Genomic DNA, 20721 nt, shown 5'->3' with positions numbered 1-20721 from the left:
CATTAGAATATGTTTTTTTGAACTTGCAAAATCAACATTTTTACCATATTTTTTGCCCTCAAAATTTCATTTTTTTCATGGGTCTCAGAATATTTTCCTTTCGGGTCTGATCAGGGCCAAAATTTGTCTTTTTATTTCTGGTAAGAACAACTTGGGCAAGTGTATCCTGATGTTAACAGTGCTGTCTCAAAAATAGACTTTTTTCCCCAAACAGAACAATGCATTTTGAATTGTTTTTTCTTCATATTGAATTTCTAACATTAAAAAGTAATAATTATATCAATCTTGCAGCTTTTCCTAAGCACTCTATAGGCTTAGTGGATTACCCAACATTGATCAGGAACTGTTGATGACCTTAATTTGAGAGTTTGCCCGGCCCAGCCCCAATCATATTTCTTGACATTGCATAAAACAATGTTTTGTGAATAGCGCCTCTTTTTTTGAAAGTGTTCCCTTTCGGTTGTTATTGGTGTTTTCATGTCTTCTGGGTAGAAACACTGTGTTTATTGTATCTTGTTGTGACTGATCATGCCTTAAGTATAGTAATTTTTCCAAAAACAATGCATGCTTGTTAAAAATCTGGCACTGTTTCCATGCCCTTTGAGTAATGAATACAAAGTTTTTATTTAAACATAATGGTATCCAACCAAACCAAAACCAATGCTTTGCCACTGAGAGTTCTTGATTTGGCTACTTTACCTATTGTACAGGTATGATTCCCATTGCAAGTAGAGTGCGATGAGCATTCTTTACAAGTTGTCTTTAATACAGGGCCTACTCACCTTGGTCCCTGCCTGCTACCAAATGTAAAACTTTTCATAGAGATAGAGATCATAAACAATGTAGTTTCTGTGCTTGAGGCAGATGGTTTGGAGCATCCAATCATGTCCAACACAAATGTGGGAAATTAAAAAGCCCGCTTAAAAGTGTTGGAAAAGTTTGCCAAGATCTTATTAAAAACAATGATACTAACGATTTGCAAGATGAGCGTAAGAGATCATTTAAAAGGAACACGTTGCCTGGGATCGGTCAAGTTGGTCTTTGAAATGCGTTTGTAACCGCTTGTTATAAAATGCATGGTTAGAAAGATGTTTTTGAGTGATACTTGTGTGGATCATTATATTCTACTTTTAAAATATATTTCTAATCATATGCATTTTGTAATAAACGTTTACAAACGCTTTTCAAAGACCAACTCGACCGATCCAAGGCAACGTGTTCCTTTAATGAAACAACATTGAAAGAAGTTGTAAATACTTGCACCTGCTCAACATAAATAAGTAAGATGCATTTGCAGTGACAAAAGTTTATTCAGGCTAGTTTGATTATTTTTTCCATTCACTATCTTACTAGTTCATAATTATTATATATGTCTCTGAGAACTATCAACAAAAAACATTGTCAAACATTACCTGCTGAATTGTTTATCACGTTAAATAAACCAACTCTTTTATTGTTTGCAACAGTACAATTGCAAGGAACCCCACCATGGATGGGGGAACTGCTTACAGAAGGCCAAAGAAGGTGAATGGCCATTTAGATACTTTGGACACAGTACTTGCTCACTTTTAGAGCCTCTTTGTTCTGATAGGGATGAAAATGTTTAGTTTGGTAGCGGGCAGGGGACCAAGAAGACTGTTATAAGGCCATGTATAAACAAGAATAGTAAAGAATGCTCTTCGCACTACTTCTCTTCTTGCAATGTGAATCATACCTGTACAACTAGGTAAAGTAGTCATGACAAAACAAGAACTCTCAGTGGCAAAGCATGGTTATAAACTTTTTATATGTTACCTAAAGAGCATGGAAACGGTGCCATATTTTTTTAACAGGCATGCTCGTTTTTGTTTTTTATCAATTCAAACTAAGGGATAACTTCAAAATGCATTTTTATTGTTTTTGGAAAAATTACCATGTTTGAGGCAGAAGTGTCACAACAGGATACAATAAACGAAAGTGTTTCTCCCCCGCAGACATGCAAACCATAATGATAGCCCAATCACAACCAAAAGGGAAATATTCTGAGAACCAATAAACAATTAAGACAATACAAACTTTCTTTATGTGCAAGGGGAATTAAAAAATGTGACTTTCAAAAAAGAGGTGCTGTTCACAAAACTTTTTTTTTTTTATGCAATGTCAAGAAATATGATTGGGCCGGGGCCGGGGCGGGGCAAATTCTAAGATTTAGGTCATCAACAAGTCCTGATCAATGTTTGGTAATGCACTAAGCCTACAGAGTGCTTATGAAAAGCTGCCAGATTGATGGAATTATTACTAACTTCTTAATGTTATAAATTCAAAATGAAGCAAATATTTCAAAATGCATTTCTCTATGTTTTGGGGGAAAAGGGTTTATTTTTGAGACAGTTCTGTTACATCAGGATACAATTGCCCGAGTTTTTCTTACCAGAAATAAAAAGACAAATTTTGGCCCTGATCAAACCCGAAAGGAAAATATTCTGAGACCCCTGACAAAAATGAAATTTTGAGGGCAAAAAATATGGTAAAAATGTTGATTTTGCAAGTTCAAAAAAACATATTCTAATGCACGTTCTAAAAATGGCACAAGGGTAAAACTTATAGCAATATTTTTTTTGTCTCAAGTAAAACCAAGGATGATACTTTGTAGTGATGTAAAAGGTTTTATGAAATATTTTTGTTTTTTTGTGGGGTGGAGTTGTAAATATTAACTAAAAAAAACAGTTTTTCAGACCCCAAAATCGGCCTAAAGTGGCCTAAACACAAATGAACTGTTACCATGGCAACGTGTTATATTATGATTTGAAATGTAAATGCTGTTTATTTGGACCCCAAGTCCCTACCATCCACAAAGTATAAGAAAAATATTCCTTTTTTTTTTACCATGGACACGTGTGTCGATATTATGTGAAAAGACCCTTAAAAAGGCATTTTTCACGTTTTTGGGAAAAAAGTATAGTTTTGAGGCAGTACTGTCACAAAACGTGTACCTTCCTTTTAAAGACAATCTGTACTCTTATATGATTTTAATTATTTATTTATACAGGCAAACAGTTTAGTTTTAAAATAAAGGCAGAACAAATAGTGGGAACGAACGTTTGTTGTTTTGGAAGCAATACGGATAATATCATCATTCACTTACAATCACCCCCAAACATGATAGAGATATTTAAAATTCTCCTTCTATTCTGTGAGAAAAGCAACTGATGTTGGATAACAACCAACTTCAACAACCCTAAACCATATCAGACTAGGAAACACAAAAATTACAAACGTAGCCACCAATCTTCACTTGAAGGACTAACACCCCTCACTGATAGCACTTAGAGCAACAACATTAATGGAAAACATAATAAAATAATAATAATTAATTAAACTAAATATTTGCACTTCAAATAGGACGCAAAACAACAGGTCATAGACATACAAAGAATCAATATGACGCTTGTGTTTGAGAACAGGTTCGCCCTGTGTATTCGTGTAATGACTGCAAAATGCACCAAATAAAATAGCACAGGGAATTAGAAAGGGGTTTGTTATGACTACATGATCAATTACAATATTAGGGCAAAACTATATTAATATAATATCAGCAAAACAATATAGACCTATAATTATAAAAGGCAAAAACGAATACACGAAAGATTAAAGACGAATTGATAAAAGACCAACGGAAACAATTAGTTTGTTTAAAGGGAAAAACAAAATAATATAAAATATAAAATGAAACACCATACATTGAACAGTGCCCTCTTTATAAATGGAAGGAGTTTCATATTATTATAATAAAGGCATCGTCGTTCACATGAAATTGTGGATAGTTTTTTTTGTGTATGGGACACGAACTTCAACTGCTTTGCGTTCAAAGTTCTTTGTACGAGGCGTTCCCTTGTTGTGTACATTTCATGTACATGTTGTGTTTGTCAGACTTGCAATAAGTGTTGACTTGGCCTTAATAGTGTTACCTTTTAAATCTTAGGTAAATTAATTGTCCTTAGGTTTAAATCATTATTGGGAACTTGAAATGCCTCAGGCACATTATTTTGTCAACCTAAGAACGAATATATAGAGGTCTCACCATACTGATGTGTATAAAATAATGTGTGAAGCTAACCTTCATGTTGTCTTTCTGGTTTTCTTGCAGTGGGGGTGACCAACATGTTATTTTTTTTGTATTTTACCTCCATGACACCCGAACTCAAAATGGGTTCGTATCATGTGGGTGTACGGACTACTACTAAACGCATTAACATAACCTGTAGGGGATTGGGGTAGTTATTAGTTGTCATGCATTATTTAGCCTACATCATATTTCGTTTTTAGTTTGATGGCTGCGTCTGACAAGAACAACACAAACAATACACTTGACCAAAGTGCATGCATTGGAGATAACCCTACTTTTTTATTTTTTAGTACTTAATAAACAAACACGTTGGTTTCAGAGTAGATCCATTTCCAAAACCAAATCTGTTAATCTTTGCCCCTTTTTGTATTCGAAATGAGTTGGTACTCTAATCTGTCAATCAAGCTGGGGATTTCCCCTTTTTCCTCCCACTTTTTTATTTACAAAACAAAAACAACCCCCCAAAAGTGTTTATCTATCGGGTTCAGTGGCGGCACTTGGTACCAGGCTTGTAGAGTGGCACGTGTGAAGTCAAAAAACTTCGAGGTGATCCTCGGCGCGTTTTTCTTGTTGGGCGGCGGGCGTATAATATTAAGTGGAAGCTGAGGTGTATTCCACACATAGCTTTGCCTATACGACGTCTGAACGTCAACTATTGCATCTAGAAGAGTTGTTTTAACGTACATTGTATCCAGTACTAGCTATTCAAGATATTACTGGTGACGGGGTGGATACGGTGAGTACAAACGTTTTAAACACTGAGGTGAAATTGCTGTGGAAGATTAAATTGATTCATTTTTATATAGACCACCAAACTAACCTGTGGTTTATACGAAGCTGTAGGTAACCACCCGGGTTTCCAAATCTAGCATTTCGTGAATCACTTTTTCAAAGTAGACCCGAGTTTGCTAAGAGAATTACTCGGGTATGTTCTCACCAGTGAAAAAGTATTCTGTTAAACAACTAGTAGGTAATATTATTTTAAATAATGAGTTGCTATCTAACAATAATAAATGTCGCAAAAGCTTTCAATCAACACTTTTGTTCTATAGGTGACGCTACCTCTGATTCAGTTCCAAGGTCTATACATGATTTTCACTATTACGTTAACTTAGCTAACTCGCCATCTAGTTCGTTTGATCTTACACCAGCCTACTGATTCAGAAGACATTGTTACCAACAACCAGAATAAGAGTTAGTTCTAGTCCGGACGAAATTAGCAATACGGTATTGAATGAAGTTATTGACTGCGTTTGTGACCTCTTATCTAATATTTTTAATGTTTCCTTTAGACAGGGTATTTTTCCTGATGTGTTTAATTGACCAAAGTGGTACCTGTCTTAAAAAAACAGAGATACTCAGGACTTATGTTATATGCTATTGAATATCTTTTCTAAGTTATTAGAAAAGTTAATGCATTGTAGAATGCCAAACTTTCTTTATTATTGTAATTCTTACACCGAGTCAGTATGGTTTTCGTTCTGGTAGGTCGACAGTTCACACTGTTAGATTTTTATAATAACCTTTCAGACTCTGTTAATAAAATTCCTCGGAAATTTCTTTAGGTGTATCCTCATACATTAACAAATCTTTTGACCTTGCTAACCACCCTATCTTGTTGAGTAATTGAAGCATTACGGTATTACGATAAAAATATATTTTGAAAGAATCAGGTAAGCAAAGCTATTAAAATAACTATTTTATCAATATTATATGACTAAACATTATTTGACTCGGGGTGGCATGATTAAAATTAACCCTCGTTTTATTGTAAGCTTTATTACGTTACCAAAAAATGTATTCACAATGCTAGCCATGTCAAGTATAATGCGCACACTACACCTCTCTGTTATAAACTTAATATTCTGAAATTGAAAGATATTTACAATGTCCAAACTCATTAATTTGATTATCTGCATATTGTATTAATTTACTTCAAGGAAATTTAAGCAATCTTAATCGTTTTCCTTTGAATCTAGACTTTCACTCTTGCTCCACTAGACGAGACAGTCTCCTTCAGGCTTTTTGTATTAATAGAGTTGATGTTGCTTCATCAAATTATCGATTAACTCTTCCAATCATTTACCATTTTTTCGTATTGAACCTCGAGAATGTTTTCTTAATGTTCCTAAGTAGCGCTTGATTAAAGAAATTCAAGACTTTTATTTAATTAAGTATAAATACTTTCTATGTACTATTGAAGCTACAAAATACATATAGAACCACAATTTGAACGTTAATCATCTTTACGTCATCAGAAAATGCTCTAAAGACTTAACTTATGCTACGCACTGTGCCCCTTATAAATTTTAACTTCCGGTAATTTTTATTTATTTTATTTTTATTTATTTATTTATTTTAAATCTTTAGACATACACAATAGTTGCAAGTTGTACAGGGGCTGTCAAGGCTAAAACAAAAGTATAAAACTGTCATCAAAAGATGTGTAAAACCAGACCCCTGCCAACGATAAAAATATAATTATACAATATAAACAGGTGATTGCATTGAAACATTTAAGAATCACACAATGGAAATCATTAAAACACAAGCAAAATCAGACTATTGAAAACAAAAAACTACACCCACAACAAAACACCGCAGCGATAAGAGGAAGGGACAACAATTGAAAATAATAAAAAACATAGAATGGACTAAAAACCCCCAGAAAAAATAAAATTGGCACAGAGTGCACCCTCACAGATTCATGCCAACCCACTGGGCCCGAGGACAATGATAGCAGAGAGCCTCCCCAAACACCACCCAAAAAGCACAAAGACCCCTTAGACAATTAAAACCACTAGCACTTTTAACATACTAAAAATTCCCCCCTCAGCTTCATACGAAAGGACTTGTACCCCTCCAAAATCAAAACATTCCTGGTATCCAAAGTGAGCTCTGAGAACATTTTAGGAAAGCGAACAATGGTAGAAAATTTATAAGCATCCGTCCTAGAATGCGCTACGTCATAGATTTTCTGGGGAAAAACATAACAACTTAAAAATCGCTACGCAAAGCGTAAACTTATTTGATCTTACTTCCAAGTTAGGCCACGAGTTGATGTTTATTTAGTGAAAAACACAACTCCTGTGCCAAACGTTGGATTTGTTCCCGCTGCTAACAGGTTTTCTCAAGAATTAAGTCAAACATTGAGTAACAAATCACTTTTTACTGTAAAATTTGCAAACTTTTGTTGTCAGCTGTTAAAGGAACATTACATAATTGGTTTTGCTAGCAAAAAAGTTGCTGGCAGTAAAAGCACATTATGTAATCCACCATATACATAAGTTGACAAACCTGTAGAAGTTTGAGATCGAGCGGCCATCTGGTTCACGAGAGAATAGTGAAAAACCAATTACAAATTTTGCATTGCATCGATGCCAAAACTGGAATGAATAAAACGCTCTCTGAGCGATAATCTCCAAACGCGAAATTAGATTATTTATTTCTCATCAAATATGACATTTCAGGACAGAAAAATTTCAAGGGATGTTTTCTACTATCATCATCATTAGACCGTGTAAGTTTTATGTAAATCTGTGATCTTCACGATTTGTGTTTCTTATCAATTCTGTGACGTTCCTTTAACAAACACCTAAAGTTTGTGTCAAGAAACTCTCATTGTCTAGCTATTCATGTTTCGGTATAAATATACACGTGTACCAAGTTTCGTGTTGTTACTAAAAAAATTGGGACAAAAGTATTTTCGCAAAAAGTAATACATAAATCACTGACATGATGTACAAAGTATATCCTTTTTAAGAGTCAGTTCAGGTAAATAATTGACATAGTTGCTCACGGTCAAAAAATGAATTTTTTTTATACTTTGTGGGTAGAAGGGCCTTGGGGTGCGAGTAAACAAAATTGCATTTTCAATTCTATATATAGCCCGTTGCCATGGTAACGGCTCATTTTGTTTTTTGGCCATTTTAGGCCGATTTTGGGGTCTGAAAAACTGGTTTTTAGCTCATATTTACAACTCCACCCCACCAAAATGCAAAATTATTTCAAAAACAAAGTATCATCCTTGGCCTTCCTTGAGAAAAAAAATTATTGCTTTAAATATCCGCCTTGTGCTATTTTTGCATCATGCATTACAGTATGTTTTTGGAACTTGCAAAATCGACATTTTTACCCTATTTTTGGACCCCAAAATTTCAACTTGCCAGGGGTCTCAGAAAATTTTCCTTTCGGCTGTAATTAGGGCCAACATTGGTCTTTCCATATCTGGTGTCAAAAACTTGGGCAATTGTATCCTGTTGTGACAGTACCGCCTCAAAACTATACTTTTTTCCCCAAAACGTGAAAAATGCCTTTTTAAGGGTCTTTTCACATAATATCGAAATACGTGTCCACGGTAAAAAAAAAAGGAATATTTTTCTTATACTTTGTGGATGGTAGGGACTTGGGGGTCCAAATAAACAGCATTTACATTTCAAATCATAATATAACACGTTGCCATGGTAACAGTTCATTTGTGTTTAGGCCACTTTAGGCCGATTTTGGGGTCTGAAAAACTGTTTTTTTTAGTTAATAACTACAACTCCACCCCACCAAAAAACAAAAATATTTCATAAAACCTTTTACATCACTATACAAAGTATCATCCTTGGCTTTACTTGAGACAAAAAAATATTGCTATAAATTTTACCCTTGTGCTATTTTTAGAACGTGCATTAGAATATGTTTTTTTGAACTTGCAAAATCAACATTTTTACCATATTTTTTGCCCTCAAAATTTCATTTTTTTCATGGGTCTCAGAATATTTTCCTTTCGGGTCTGATCAGGGCCAAAATTTGTCTTTTTATTTCTGGTAAGAACAACTTGGGCAAGTGTATCCTGATGTTAACAGTGCTGTCTCAAAAATAGACTTTTTTCCCCAAACAGAACAATGCATTTTGAATTGTTTTTTCTTCATATTGAATTTCTAACATTAAAAAGTAATAATTATATCAATCTTGCAGCTTTTCCTAAGCACTCTATAGGCTTAGTGGATTACCCAACATTGATCAGGAACTGTTGATGACCTTAATTTGAGAGTTTGCCCGGCCCAGCCCCAATCATATTTCTTGACATTGCATAAAACAATGTTTTGTGAATAGCGCCTCTTTTTTTGAAAGTGTTCCCTTTCGGTTGTTATTGGTGTTTTCATGTCTTCTGGGTAGAAACACTGTGTTTATTGTATCTTGTTGTGACTGATCATGCCTTAAGTATAGTAATTTTTCCAAAAACAATGCATGCTTGTTAAAAATCTGGCACTGTTTCCATGCCCTTTGAGTAATGAATACAAAGTTTTTATTTAAACATAATGGTATCCAACCAAACCAAAACCAATGCTTTGCCACTGAGAGTTCTTGATTTGGCTACTTTACCTATTGTACAGGTATGATTCCCATTGCAAGTAGAGTGCGATGAGCATTCTTTACAAGTTGTCTTTAATACAGGGCCTACTCACCTTGGTCCCTGCCTGCTACCAAATGTAAAACTTTTCATAGAGATAGAGATCATAAACAATGTAGTTTCTGTGCTTGAGGCAGATGGTTTGGAGCATCCAATCATGTCCAACACAAATGTGAGAAATTAAAAAGCCCGCTTAAAAGTGTTGGAAAAGTTTGCCAAGATCTTATTAAAAACAATGATACTAACGATTTGCAAGATGAGCGTAAGAGATCATTTAAAAGGAACACGTTGCCTGGGATCGGTCAAGTTGGTCTTTGAAATGCGTTTGTAACCGCTTGTTATAAAATGCATGGTTAGAAAGATGTTTTTGAGTGATACTTGTGTGGATCATTATATTCTACTTTTAAAATATATTTCTAATCATATGCATTTTGTAATAAACGTTTACAAACGCTTTTCAAAGACCAACTCGACCGATCCAAGGCAACGTGTTCCTTTAATGAAACAACATTGAAAGAAGTTGTAAATACTTGCACCTGCTCAACATAAATAAGTAAGATGCATTTGCAGTGACAAAAGTTTATTCAGGCTAGTTTGATTATTTTTTCCATTCACTATCTTACTAGTTCATAATTATTATATATGTCTCTGAGAACTATCAACAAAAAACATTGTCAAACATTACCTGCTGAATTGTTTATCACGTTAAATAAACCAACTCTTTTATTGTTTGCAACAGTACAATTGCAAGGAACCCCACCATGGATGGGGGAACTGCTTACAGAAGGCCAAAGAAGGTGAATGGCCATTTAGATACTTTGGACACAGTACTTGCTCACTTTTAGAGCCTCTTTGTTCTGATAGGGATGAAAATGTTTAGTTTGGTAGCGGGCAGGGGACCAAGAAGACTGTTATAAGGCCATGTATAAACAAGAATAGTAAAGAATGCTCTTCGCACTACTTCTCTTCTTGCAATGTGAATCATACCTGTACAACTAGGTAAAGTAGTCATGACAAAACAAGAACTCTCAGTGGCAAAGCATGGTTATAAACTTTTTATATGTTACCTAAAGAGCATGGAAACGGTGCCATATTTTTTTAACAGGCATGCTCGTTTTTGTTTTTTATCAATTCAAACTAAGGGATAACTTCAAAATGCATTTTTATTGTTTTTGGAAAAATTACCATGTTTGAGGCAGAAGTGTCACAACAGGATACAATAAACGAAAGTGTTTCTCCCCCGCAGACATGCAAACCATAATGATAGCCCAATCACAACCAAAAGGGAAATATTCTGAGAACCAATAAACAATTAAGACAATACAAACTTTCTTTATGTGCAAGGGGAATTAAAAAATGTGACTTTCAAAAAAGAGGTGCTGTTCACAAAACTTTTTTTTTTTTATGCAATGTCAAGAAATATGATTGGGCCGGGGCCGGGGCGGGGCAAATTCTAAGATTTAGGTCATCAACAAGTCCTGATCAATGTTTGGTAATGCACTAAGCCTACAGAGTGCTTATGAAAAGCTGCCAGATTGATGGAATTATTACTAACTTCTTAATGTTATAAATTCAAAATGAAGCAAATATTTCAAAATGCATTTCTCTATGTTTTTGGGGAAAAGGGTTTATTTTTGAGACAGTTCTGTTACATCAGGATACAATTGCCCGAGTTTTTCTTACCAGAAATAAAAAGACAAATTTTGGCCCTGATCAAACCCGAAAGGAAAATATTCTGAGACCCCTGACAAAAATGAAATTTTGAGGGCCAAAAATATGGTAAAAATGTTGATTTTGCAAGTTCAAAAAAACATATTCTAATGCACGTTCTAAAAATGGCACAAGGGTAAAACTTATAGCAATATTTTTTTGTCTCAAGTAAAACCAAGGATGATACTTTGTAGTGATGTAAAAGGTTTTATGAAATATTTTTGTTTTTTTGTGGGGTGGAGTTGTAAATATTAACTAAAAAAAAACAGTTTTTCAGACCCCAAAATCGGCCTAAAGTGGCCTAAACACAAATGAACTGTTACCATGGCAACGTGTTATATTATGATTTGAAATGTAAATGCTGTTTATTTGGACCCCAAGTCCCTACCATCCACAAAGTATAAGAAAAATATTCCTTTTTTTTTACCATGGACACGTATGTCGATATTATGTGAAAAGACCCTTAAAAAGGCATTTTTCACGTTTTTGGGAAAAAAGTATAGTTTTGAGGCAGTACTGTCACAACAGGATACAATTGCCCAAGTTTTTGACACCAGATATGGAAAGACCAATGTTGGCCCTAATCACAGCCGAAAGGAAAATTTTCTGAGACCCCTGGCAAGTTGACATTTTGGGGTCCAAAAATAGGGTAAAAATGTACTGTAATGCATGATGCAAAAATAGCACAAGGGTAATATTTAAAGCAATAATTTTTTTTCTCAAGGAAGGCCAAGGATAATACTTTGTAGTGATATAAAAGGTTTTTTGAAATAATTTTGCATTTTGGTGGGGTGGAGTTGTAAATATGAGCTAAAAACCAGTTTTTCAGACCCCAAAATCGGCCTAAAATGGCCAAAAAACAAAATGAGCCGTTACCATGGCAACGGGCTATATATAGAATTGAAAATGCAATTTTGTTTACTTGCACCCCAAGGCCCTTCCACCCACAAAGTATAAAAAAAATTCATTTTTTGACCGTGAGCAACTATGTCAATTATTTACCTGAACTGACTCTTAAGTTGGCATGAGAAAATGACATAATTTATTCGATCCACCAAACCCACTATTGCAATGTATTGATTTTGACGGGCAAAATGTCTGCATTTCTCATTTGTAGGCTAGGACGTCACCATCATGACAGCGGAGAGGACACTTGAGCTTCCGGCATTGGGTCGACCAATGCAGCTCGGAATGCTGTATGATTGCCGCAGTGACACTCCTATACCAGGAATTACGCTATGGGATCCAGCGATATTGCATGATGATTGCAAAGACGATCCGAAGCCTGGGACACAGTTCAGTATCATTGTATCAGATGGAGTGGAAGACAAAGCATCCGCCCTGAACGTCGAAGCAGAATTGAAGGCAAGTTTCTTGGGTGGCTTAGTGGTAGTGCAAGGGTCAGCGAAATATCTCAACGACACCAAAACATCTGAGCACCAGTCTCGTCTGACTCTGCATTATGAAGCAACTACAAGGTTTGAACAGTTGACAATGAAACATCTTGGAAGACACAATGTTCAGCATGCTGATGTCTTTGATCAAGGTACTGCAACTCATGTAGTAACGGGGATACTGTATGGTGCAAAAGCATTTTTTGTGTTCGACAGGGATTGCACAATTGAGGAAAAATTGAAGGATGTACAGGGGAATTTACATGTTTTGGTAAAGAAGATACCCTTACTTGAAATTAAGGGGAGTGGGTCAGTCAAGCTCAGTAGTGAAGAAAAAAAAGAACAGACAAACATACGTTGTACATTTTACGGTGATTTTGCCCTGGGAGCAAATCCATCAAATGTTGAAGAGGCTATCGAGGTATACAAGCAGTTGCCAACAATGTTGGGGAAGAATGGAGAAAATGCCGTACCCATGCGGGTTTGGCTTTACCCCTTAGCCAAATTAGACGACAGGTCTGCCAAAATGGTCCGAGAAATTACTGTTAATCTAATCAGCGATTCTCAGAGTATTCTCGAGGGGTTGGACCAAATGCAGGTCAAATGTGATGACGCTAAGACGCATCAAATATGTACAGATTTCCCTCAATTTGTAGATAATATTGATACTCTGAAAGAACTGCTCCTCCGTAAGAAGTTGTCATTCAGACAGTTTCTAGCTCGAGTACTGCCCAGAATTCGCGGGGGAAGTGTTCAAGAAAGTAAACTTCATCAAGCTGTTGTTGATTTTGAACAATGTCCGTTCAATTTGAAACAGGTTGGTAATTGGCTAAGAAGCAAAGGCAAAGAGATGAGTGTTGTAAAGGCTTATATGAGATCTTTTAAAGGGGTTAAAATTATCAGCTCTCGTGCAGATCTATAGAGGCATTGGTTTTGGACCCTTTGACTGAGCACATTGTCTGCTTTGCATTTCCTTGTATTGGACATGACGATAAGTACCTCACTGTATTATCCCAACATCTCAAGTCTAACGAGGCAGATTCCGAGTCGTACATTCCGGCTAATAAGGGGTGGTTCAATGACGTGTCGGCATCCAAGATTACTAGGAGATATGCCGGAAGCTTTGTTGAGTTTTACCAGGCGAACTTAACGAATACAAAAACCATCTTTGCGGTGACAGGGTTTGACGATGGTGATAAAGCTACTGTTGGTGGGTCAATGTTTCTGTACAAGTATGGGGTTCTAACGACAAAGACATTTGAACCACCAGGTAAGCCAGTTAAACTCATAGTGTCTGGAAAGTCTCACGATTCAGTTTCCCTTGAATGGCAACCACCAATCCGTGGTGTATCAGAATTGCAACACTACGTAGTCAAATACAGGGAGGTAGCAGTTCCACAATCCGGCTCAACTGATTGGACAGAGCTGAAGACAGATGGAGCCGAACGACAAATAACTGTCGTCGGCTTAAACCCATTCACTTCCTGTGAGTTTAAGGTCGTATCTGTTTGTAATGCCGGGGTAAGTCAGGATAGTGAAACAACCTCGTCTAAAACCTGCCCTACGAGTCCACCGACACAGCTTAGGAAGCATCGAGCATCAGAGAGCAGTATTTCCATTGTATGGAGCAAACCATCTCAAATTGGCAAAGATCTCATCATCAACAACTATTTGGTCAAATACAGACCTGCTTCTGGTCTTTCTGAAAGCAGAGTACACAAGAAAGTCGAAACAACCGACCAGTCGTGTTTCTTTACAGTTGATGATTTGCATGTTGACACTCGATATGAGTTTTTGGTATCTGCTATATGTAGTGGTTCAGTAACTGGTGCAGAAAGTGACATGATTGAAATAGTTACTCGTCCATCTCAGAAGACTGAGAGATACGCACAACGAATTGGCAAAATATCGCATGTACTTTCCCAAGGTTGTGTGGCAAAGGGCGAACCAGCAACTTTACAGCTTCCCTTGGACAAACCTTTGAAATCTAATGCTACGTACCGGAGTTACAGCTTTGGTAGGAAGTCTGGGACCTGTCCGAGTCAGCATAAAGTCATCATGTTAGTTGGTGCTACAGGTGCCGGGAAGAGCACATTAATCGATAGCATGGTTAACTACATCTTACAAATTGAGTGGGAAGATGGATTTCGATTTAAGATTGTTGATGACCAAGCGGATGGGACATCCAAGTCACAAGCACACAGTCAAACACAGATCATAACATCTTACACCATATACAAAAACACAAACCACAGTATCCCTTACACATTGACGATCATCGACACTCCTGGATTTGGAGACACTAGAGGTGTCGAGAGAGACAGAGCCATCGTAGACCTAATACGAGATTTCTTCTCTCATTCCGACACTCATCAGATAGACCACATCGATGCAATAGGATTTGTCGCCCAAGCTTCAATGGTACGTCTAACCCATACCCAAAAATACGTATTTGACTCCATCCTGTCTGTCTTTGGTAAAGACATCTCGCCAAACATTCTACTTCTCGTTACATTCGCAGATGGCCAAACACCTCCACTTACTGCAGCAGTCCGAGCAGCACGAATTCCTTGCAGCGATGAAATATTCAAATTCAACAACTCTGCCCTTTTTGCGAACATTAAGGTAACGTCAACTGGCTCGGTTATGGACGATTTATGCGATGGTGGATCTGAGGAGGTTGACGATGCAAACAATTTTGACAAGATGTTTTGGAGGATGGGGCTTAACAGTATGATGAAGTTCTTTATCGCTTTGGGTAAGCTTGACCCGCGAAGTCTGTCTCTAACTAAGGAAGTCCTGGACGAACGAAAGCGCTTGGAGGTTTCTCTAGAAGGGCTACAACCTCAGATCCAAATTGGTGTTTGTAAAATTGAAGGGCTCCGTCTGGAGCATCAGATCTTGGAGCAGTATGAAAAAGCCATAGAGGCAACCAAAGACTTCTGTTACGAAGTTGAAGTCCCAAAAAGAAAACAAATAGATATACCAGGCACCGGTAACTACATCACAAACTGCTCCAAATGTCATTTTACATGTCACTTCCCGTGTGCCATTGCCGATGACATGGACAAAAGTGGTTGTTGGGCAATGACCGATGGTATCTGCCGTGTCTGTCCGGGTAAATGCATCTGGGACGTTCACTTCAATCAACAGTACGGGTATGAATACTACACTGAGAAGGAACAACGTAAATACACCCAGCTTGAGGAGCGTTACAGGGACGCAACATGCAAAAAGCTAACCGTGGAACAGGTGATTTGCAAACAACAAGAAGAGTTCGAAGAAGTCCTGGAAAGCGTGGCTTTACTAGTAACTCGCTCCCTTGACAGTTTAAAACGACTTGAGGAGATAGCTTTGAGGCAGAACCCTCTCAGCACGGTTGAGTATGTTGACTTGCTGATCGAGTCAGAGAAGATAGAAGCTGAATCTGGCTGGCAGTCCAGGGTGAGGGCACTTCAGGATATCCGAAAACAGGCAGACATAATGAGTAAAGTTAAACAAGGCAAATATAATCCTTTGGGATTCCATACAAAGGAGCTCCAAATGACAAAAGGAAACCCATAAAGCAAAGGTTGGCTTGAGGGAAGACTACTAAATAAACTCGGCATCAATCCTGCTTGAACCATCTATACCTGACGTGTGGGAAATGTCCAAATCTTGCGACAATGTTCTGAACTTTCAGTCCCGATCGACCAGCCAACTCATGAAATGTATACAACCTTCACCGTTTATGACATCCGTTTAGGAAGGTCACGGACGCGATTGTTTGTCTCTTAACGCCCTGCCTGTCACACCTAGACATAGACCTTATCGCAAATACCAATGCGCAAGCGCAGACTGTTGAATGAGGTGCATTGTGGGATATATATGAATCAAATTTGTAATCAGCTAGACCACAATGCACCTAATTCCAAGCTTTACGCGCGCGCCCCAGTATTTGCGAAAAGGTCTATGTGAGCCAGCATACGCCAACGTATGATAATTTTGGCGAATACGCTGGCCGTTTTGTAAAGTCCGCAGTGCGTTAAACGGAGGCACAGTGCGTAATCGTTTTTCGCAAAGGCGTAACAATTTTGTTAAAATTGTGATTTCTAACTATAGAGTTATATATAAGAACTAGAGGGCGCACTGGCCTATATACGCGCCCCGGTATGCGAGCAGGCGACCATTTTCTAAGTTGACAAAACTTGCATTACACAGCGTGTGTTTGTGCGGCCATTTTGTAAGTTGAACAAACAGCATTGCGTGAGCGTTCAATAAAAAAAAAACTCAAACGTTTCAACGCGCGTGCAGAATGACGCGCTTGTCATCTTGCGGTCCCGTGGCGTTTGTGCACGAAGCATCACTCGTGCGCCCTCTAGTTCTTATATATAACTTTATGTTTCTAACTACCGTAGTAATGGAGCGTTTATGGGAATCGATATATAAAAATTGGGTTCGCAGGTGGATTACAACGATGTCAAGTGAAGTTATTATTTCAATTGTCGAAAGCATATTATTCAGAACTGCATTAGATGCTACATTCTCTTTTTTCTAACGTATACTGAAAATTGAATGCAGACTGTATCAAGGTTAACAAATATTACAATTAACCAACCTTGTAACTTGTTTTCCTGATATTTCTTGTATATAAAATGATAATTTATGTTGTTTGAGAAGACTGTGCCACTTAATTTGACCCGGTTGTCAAAAAAGCTGCTATTTTAATAGGGTGAAGGTGGCGGGAAACGCTTCCACCTTGTTAAACTAAATTTCCACGGGTTAATTTTATTACATATTTCTAAATGTATGAAGGAATAAAACAGTCGATGGTTAAACAAAAAGTAAAATTTGCCTTTTGTATAAGATCAATGATAACATTATGACCTTCTCGTGACTTTTTAAAAATGATTGTGCACCAAGTGTTATGTTAAAGTCACCTTGAAGTGGTATTTTTCCAAAATAAAGCTTTTGTCACTAATATATGTGTTTTGATGAGTGGAATGTGAATAAACAGTTAACTAAGGTTTTAAAAAATCAGTTCTTATGTTATTTACAAATTTAAGAGTAGACCCCGACCCGAGAGGGCGCTGTTCGTGACGTAAATCGAGGCAGACTTTGCCTGTAATGCGTAGAGTAAGCACAATTGCAAAGTACATGTACGGACTAAGTCGTGAGTTTGTACGTTTCAAAAAAAAATATTGTTTTTTTCCGGCAATGCCGACCAGGTGTATTGCTGCTGAATGCAGAAAAAAACTATAGTGTTTACTATACGCATTGCAGGCAAAGTCTGCCTCGATTGACGTCACAAAAGGGGTAGGCGGAGTCAGCCCCCAAACAACTTTATATATTTTTTAAACATATAAATCGTGACAAACAATTACTAAAAAAATTGTTTTATTGTTCGTAAGCATATACTCTTATTCTATTTCCTGGTGACTTTAAGTAGATTTGCCATGACCTTATAAATACGTTTTTATGGTCACTAATTGCTTTATCTGAAAGACAACCATTTCCCTCCTTTTATCATTGTATTGAACTCCGGCTTATCTCGTTGTAGCAACTGTGTTGGTATTTTAAAACTGGGTTCAAGAGTTTACTGATATTATTGTGTATACATGTTACATTTGCTAGACGGTTTGGTATTGGGATATACTGAATAAGAATACTTTTTTCCGATAAGAATTTATTTCAACGCATAGTGTGTGTAAGTTTGTATTTAGAAAACCTTCTTGTGAATATTCAGTGTCTTTTATAATGGGATTTTGTTTTGTTTTCATGTGTAATGGATCACAACACAAGTCTTAGCCACCTTACCTTATTAAAACCCATTGTTCATTTCAAAACAATGTTGCTGTTTGGAATAACTCCTTTTTCCTTTTAAGAAATTGTTAAGGAAGACAATCAGTAGAAACATGGTCTGCCGTTTTGTGGATTCAAAACAAAACGGGTTTACAAAATAACCGACCACGCGTGTTTTGGCATGACATTGCACAAAAACGTACATTTTAAAGGAATAGGCCTATTCATTTGAATCATTGTATAATGATACTTAAAAAAAACATAGCCAGAACCCCCAAAACTAATGCAAAGTGCCCCTTTAAGTCTGCTACATTGTTGTCATCAACCTTATTGTATAATATTACCTTTCGTAATATTAAGTTTAACCCGTAAGTTTAACCCGTAAAAAAACTGTTTAATGAATTCAAATAATAATATTTTGTGAAATTGTATTCGATAATATTGGAATGTAAGGCTTTCCCGACTTGAAAAAAATTAGTCAATGTTTCTTGTATTGTTACTAACTTTTCGACCAAAAATACTTCGGTAGTTGCACGACTATTAAAGGAGCCCAAATTTAAAATCCATATAGGGTGAAAACATCAAGTATTGACAATTGGTGTTACAGGATCATTCTTTATTTACTTCTATATAGATTGATCAAGACATTTGCTCAGAATAGTTAGGTCATTAATTAGGAAAAAACAGTGCGAGGACCCGGTCTTCATCACTGCGTGTAATGACCGGGTTGGTGGCTGGCGCTGTTAGAGGGACACACCGGCCGAATTGGGCTATTTGGGCTACAAAATAGACCGTTAATAACAGCGCCAGCCACCAACCAACGTCATTACCACGCAGTGAAAACCGGGTCCGAACACTGTTATTCCCATTAATAAATACATTTTTGACGAAATAAACGGCAACAATTTTCCAAATTATGCGACTTTTCTCTTCCAGACATGTTTAGGGGCCATATTTTAGCTGTTGATGGTTCCCGTCTCCTCCGTACGTTAATCACATTACTGATACTTTGGGACCAGTGACTCTTTTAAATAATGGTCTGTTCAGCGCCCTCACTGGGGTCAAAGGAGGCAAATAGACCTTATCGCAAATACCAATGCGCAAGCGCAGACTGCTGAATGAGGTGCATTGTGGGATATATATGGATCAAATTTGGATACCAGCAAGACTACAATGCACCTAATTCCAAGCTTTACGCGCGCCCCCGATATTTGCGAAAAGGTCTATGATACGCCTCTCTTAATATTTATGCATGACGTCATAATTCTTACCCAAAATGAGGCTATGGGCACACGTCCCCCATCACTTGCAGTGGCTGCGCCCATCGCCTCGTTTTGGATTAGCATTGTGACGTACCTCATGCATAAATATTAAGAAAGGCGTATTGGCCGGCTGATAGCTGTTCTTTGTGCGTTAAAACGCGCGCATGAGCTCAGCGTCCATGTAGCATGTCGCTGTTAACAATACTATATATCGACAAATGAGTTTATACGCGCGCACCTGTTATCTCAAAATTGATACATTTTCAGCGCGTACGCGCAAGTGCGCGAAGTTGCAATGAAGCAATATGAATATAAATAAGCATGCGATACAGTGCATGCAACGCTCAAGCTAGTTTTACACAATGTATGCTGATTTATACCGCCCGTTAATACACCCACACGTGACCGGGTTTTGACCAATCAGAGACTTGAAACCGTCCAAGGTATTTTTTAATTAAGGAATAACAGTGCGAGGAACCGGTCTTCACTGCGTTGGAATGACCGGGTTGAAAAATCCGTCTTTCCGCAAGGCGTCATCAATATCTCTCCGTATCGTCTTACTACTCCTCGAAATCCTATTTCTAATGAATGACATTATAATTATGTTGTCATTTGGTTTATGTTTTCTTTTGTTTCAAGTCTACGTGTGGTCCATGGTTCTAATTCCCCCAAACATTGGAATTGTTATTTCAAGTATAAAGTTATGTGAGTGAAAAATGTGTATAACTCAGAGTTTTGAGTTTGTTTTGAAAATCCTTTTCTGCAGGTTTAAAGTGGAAATAGAACGCGTAACGGGGAGGTGTGAAAAACTTTGAATGAATCCCAACTGTCGACGAGTCAGGTTGAACCACCTTCGTACATGGACGACTTCAAGGACGACTTGCTTTTAACTTCACAGTGACAGTACTCTATTATAGGGTCTTGATCCAGATTTGTTTGCAAGTTAGGTGCTAGTTAAATCCTCGTTCTGCTGGCCGCGCCCAGGTGTGCGTTCCACTTGCAGAAACTTATCGCAACCTTTCGCGAAAACGTTTTTTATCTTTGAAATGATTGGTTGCGCACCTCGTG

At 37.3% G+C, this 20721-nt stretch overlaps 2 protein-coding genes across 2 annotated transcripts in view; one reads left to right on the top strand and one right to left on the bottom strand.

Moving 5' to 3' along the window:
* Positions 1 to 20721, bottom strand: part of LOC139940433 (uncharacterized) — a 102188-nt gene that overhangs the window by 69511 nt on the left and 11956 nt on the right. The gene's annotated exons all lie outside the window — the stretch shown is intronic.
* Positions 4631 to 18934, top strand: LOC139941096 (uncharacterized). Its single transcript, XM_071937528.1, is given in 3 exon segments — positions 4631 to 4841; positions 12334 to 13529; positions 13532 to 18934. Coding segments are annotated over 2 exon segments (3822 nt in total). The 5' UTR covers positions 4631 to 4841; positions 12334 to 12350; the 3' UTR covers positions 16175 to 18934.

The sequence above is a fragment of the Asterias amurensis genome, chromosome 8 (genome assembly GCF_032118995.1).
Source record: "Asterias amurensis chromosome 8, ASM3211899v1".
Classification (NCBI taxonomy): Eukaryota; Metazoa; Echinodermata; class Asteroidea; order Forcipulatida; family Asteriidae; genus Asterias; species Asterias amurensis.
This window is presented reverse-complemented; position numbering and strand designations above follow the sequence as displayed.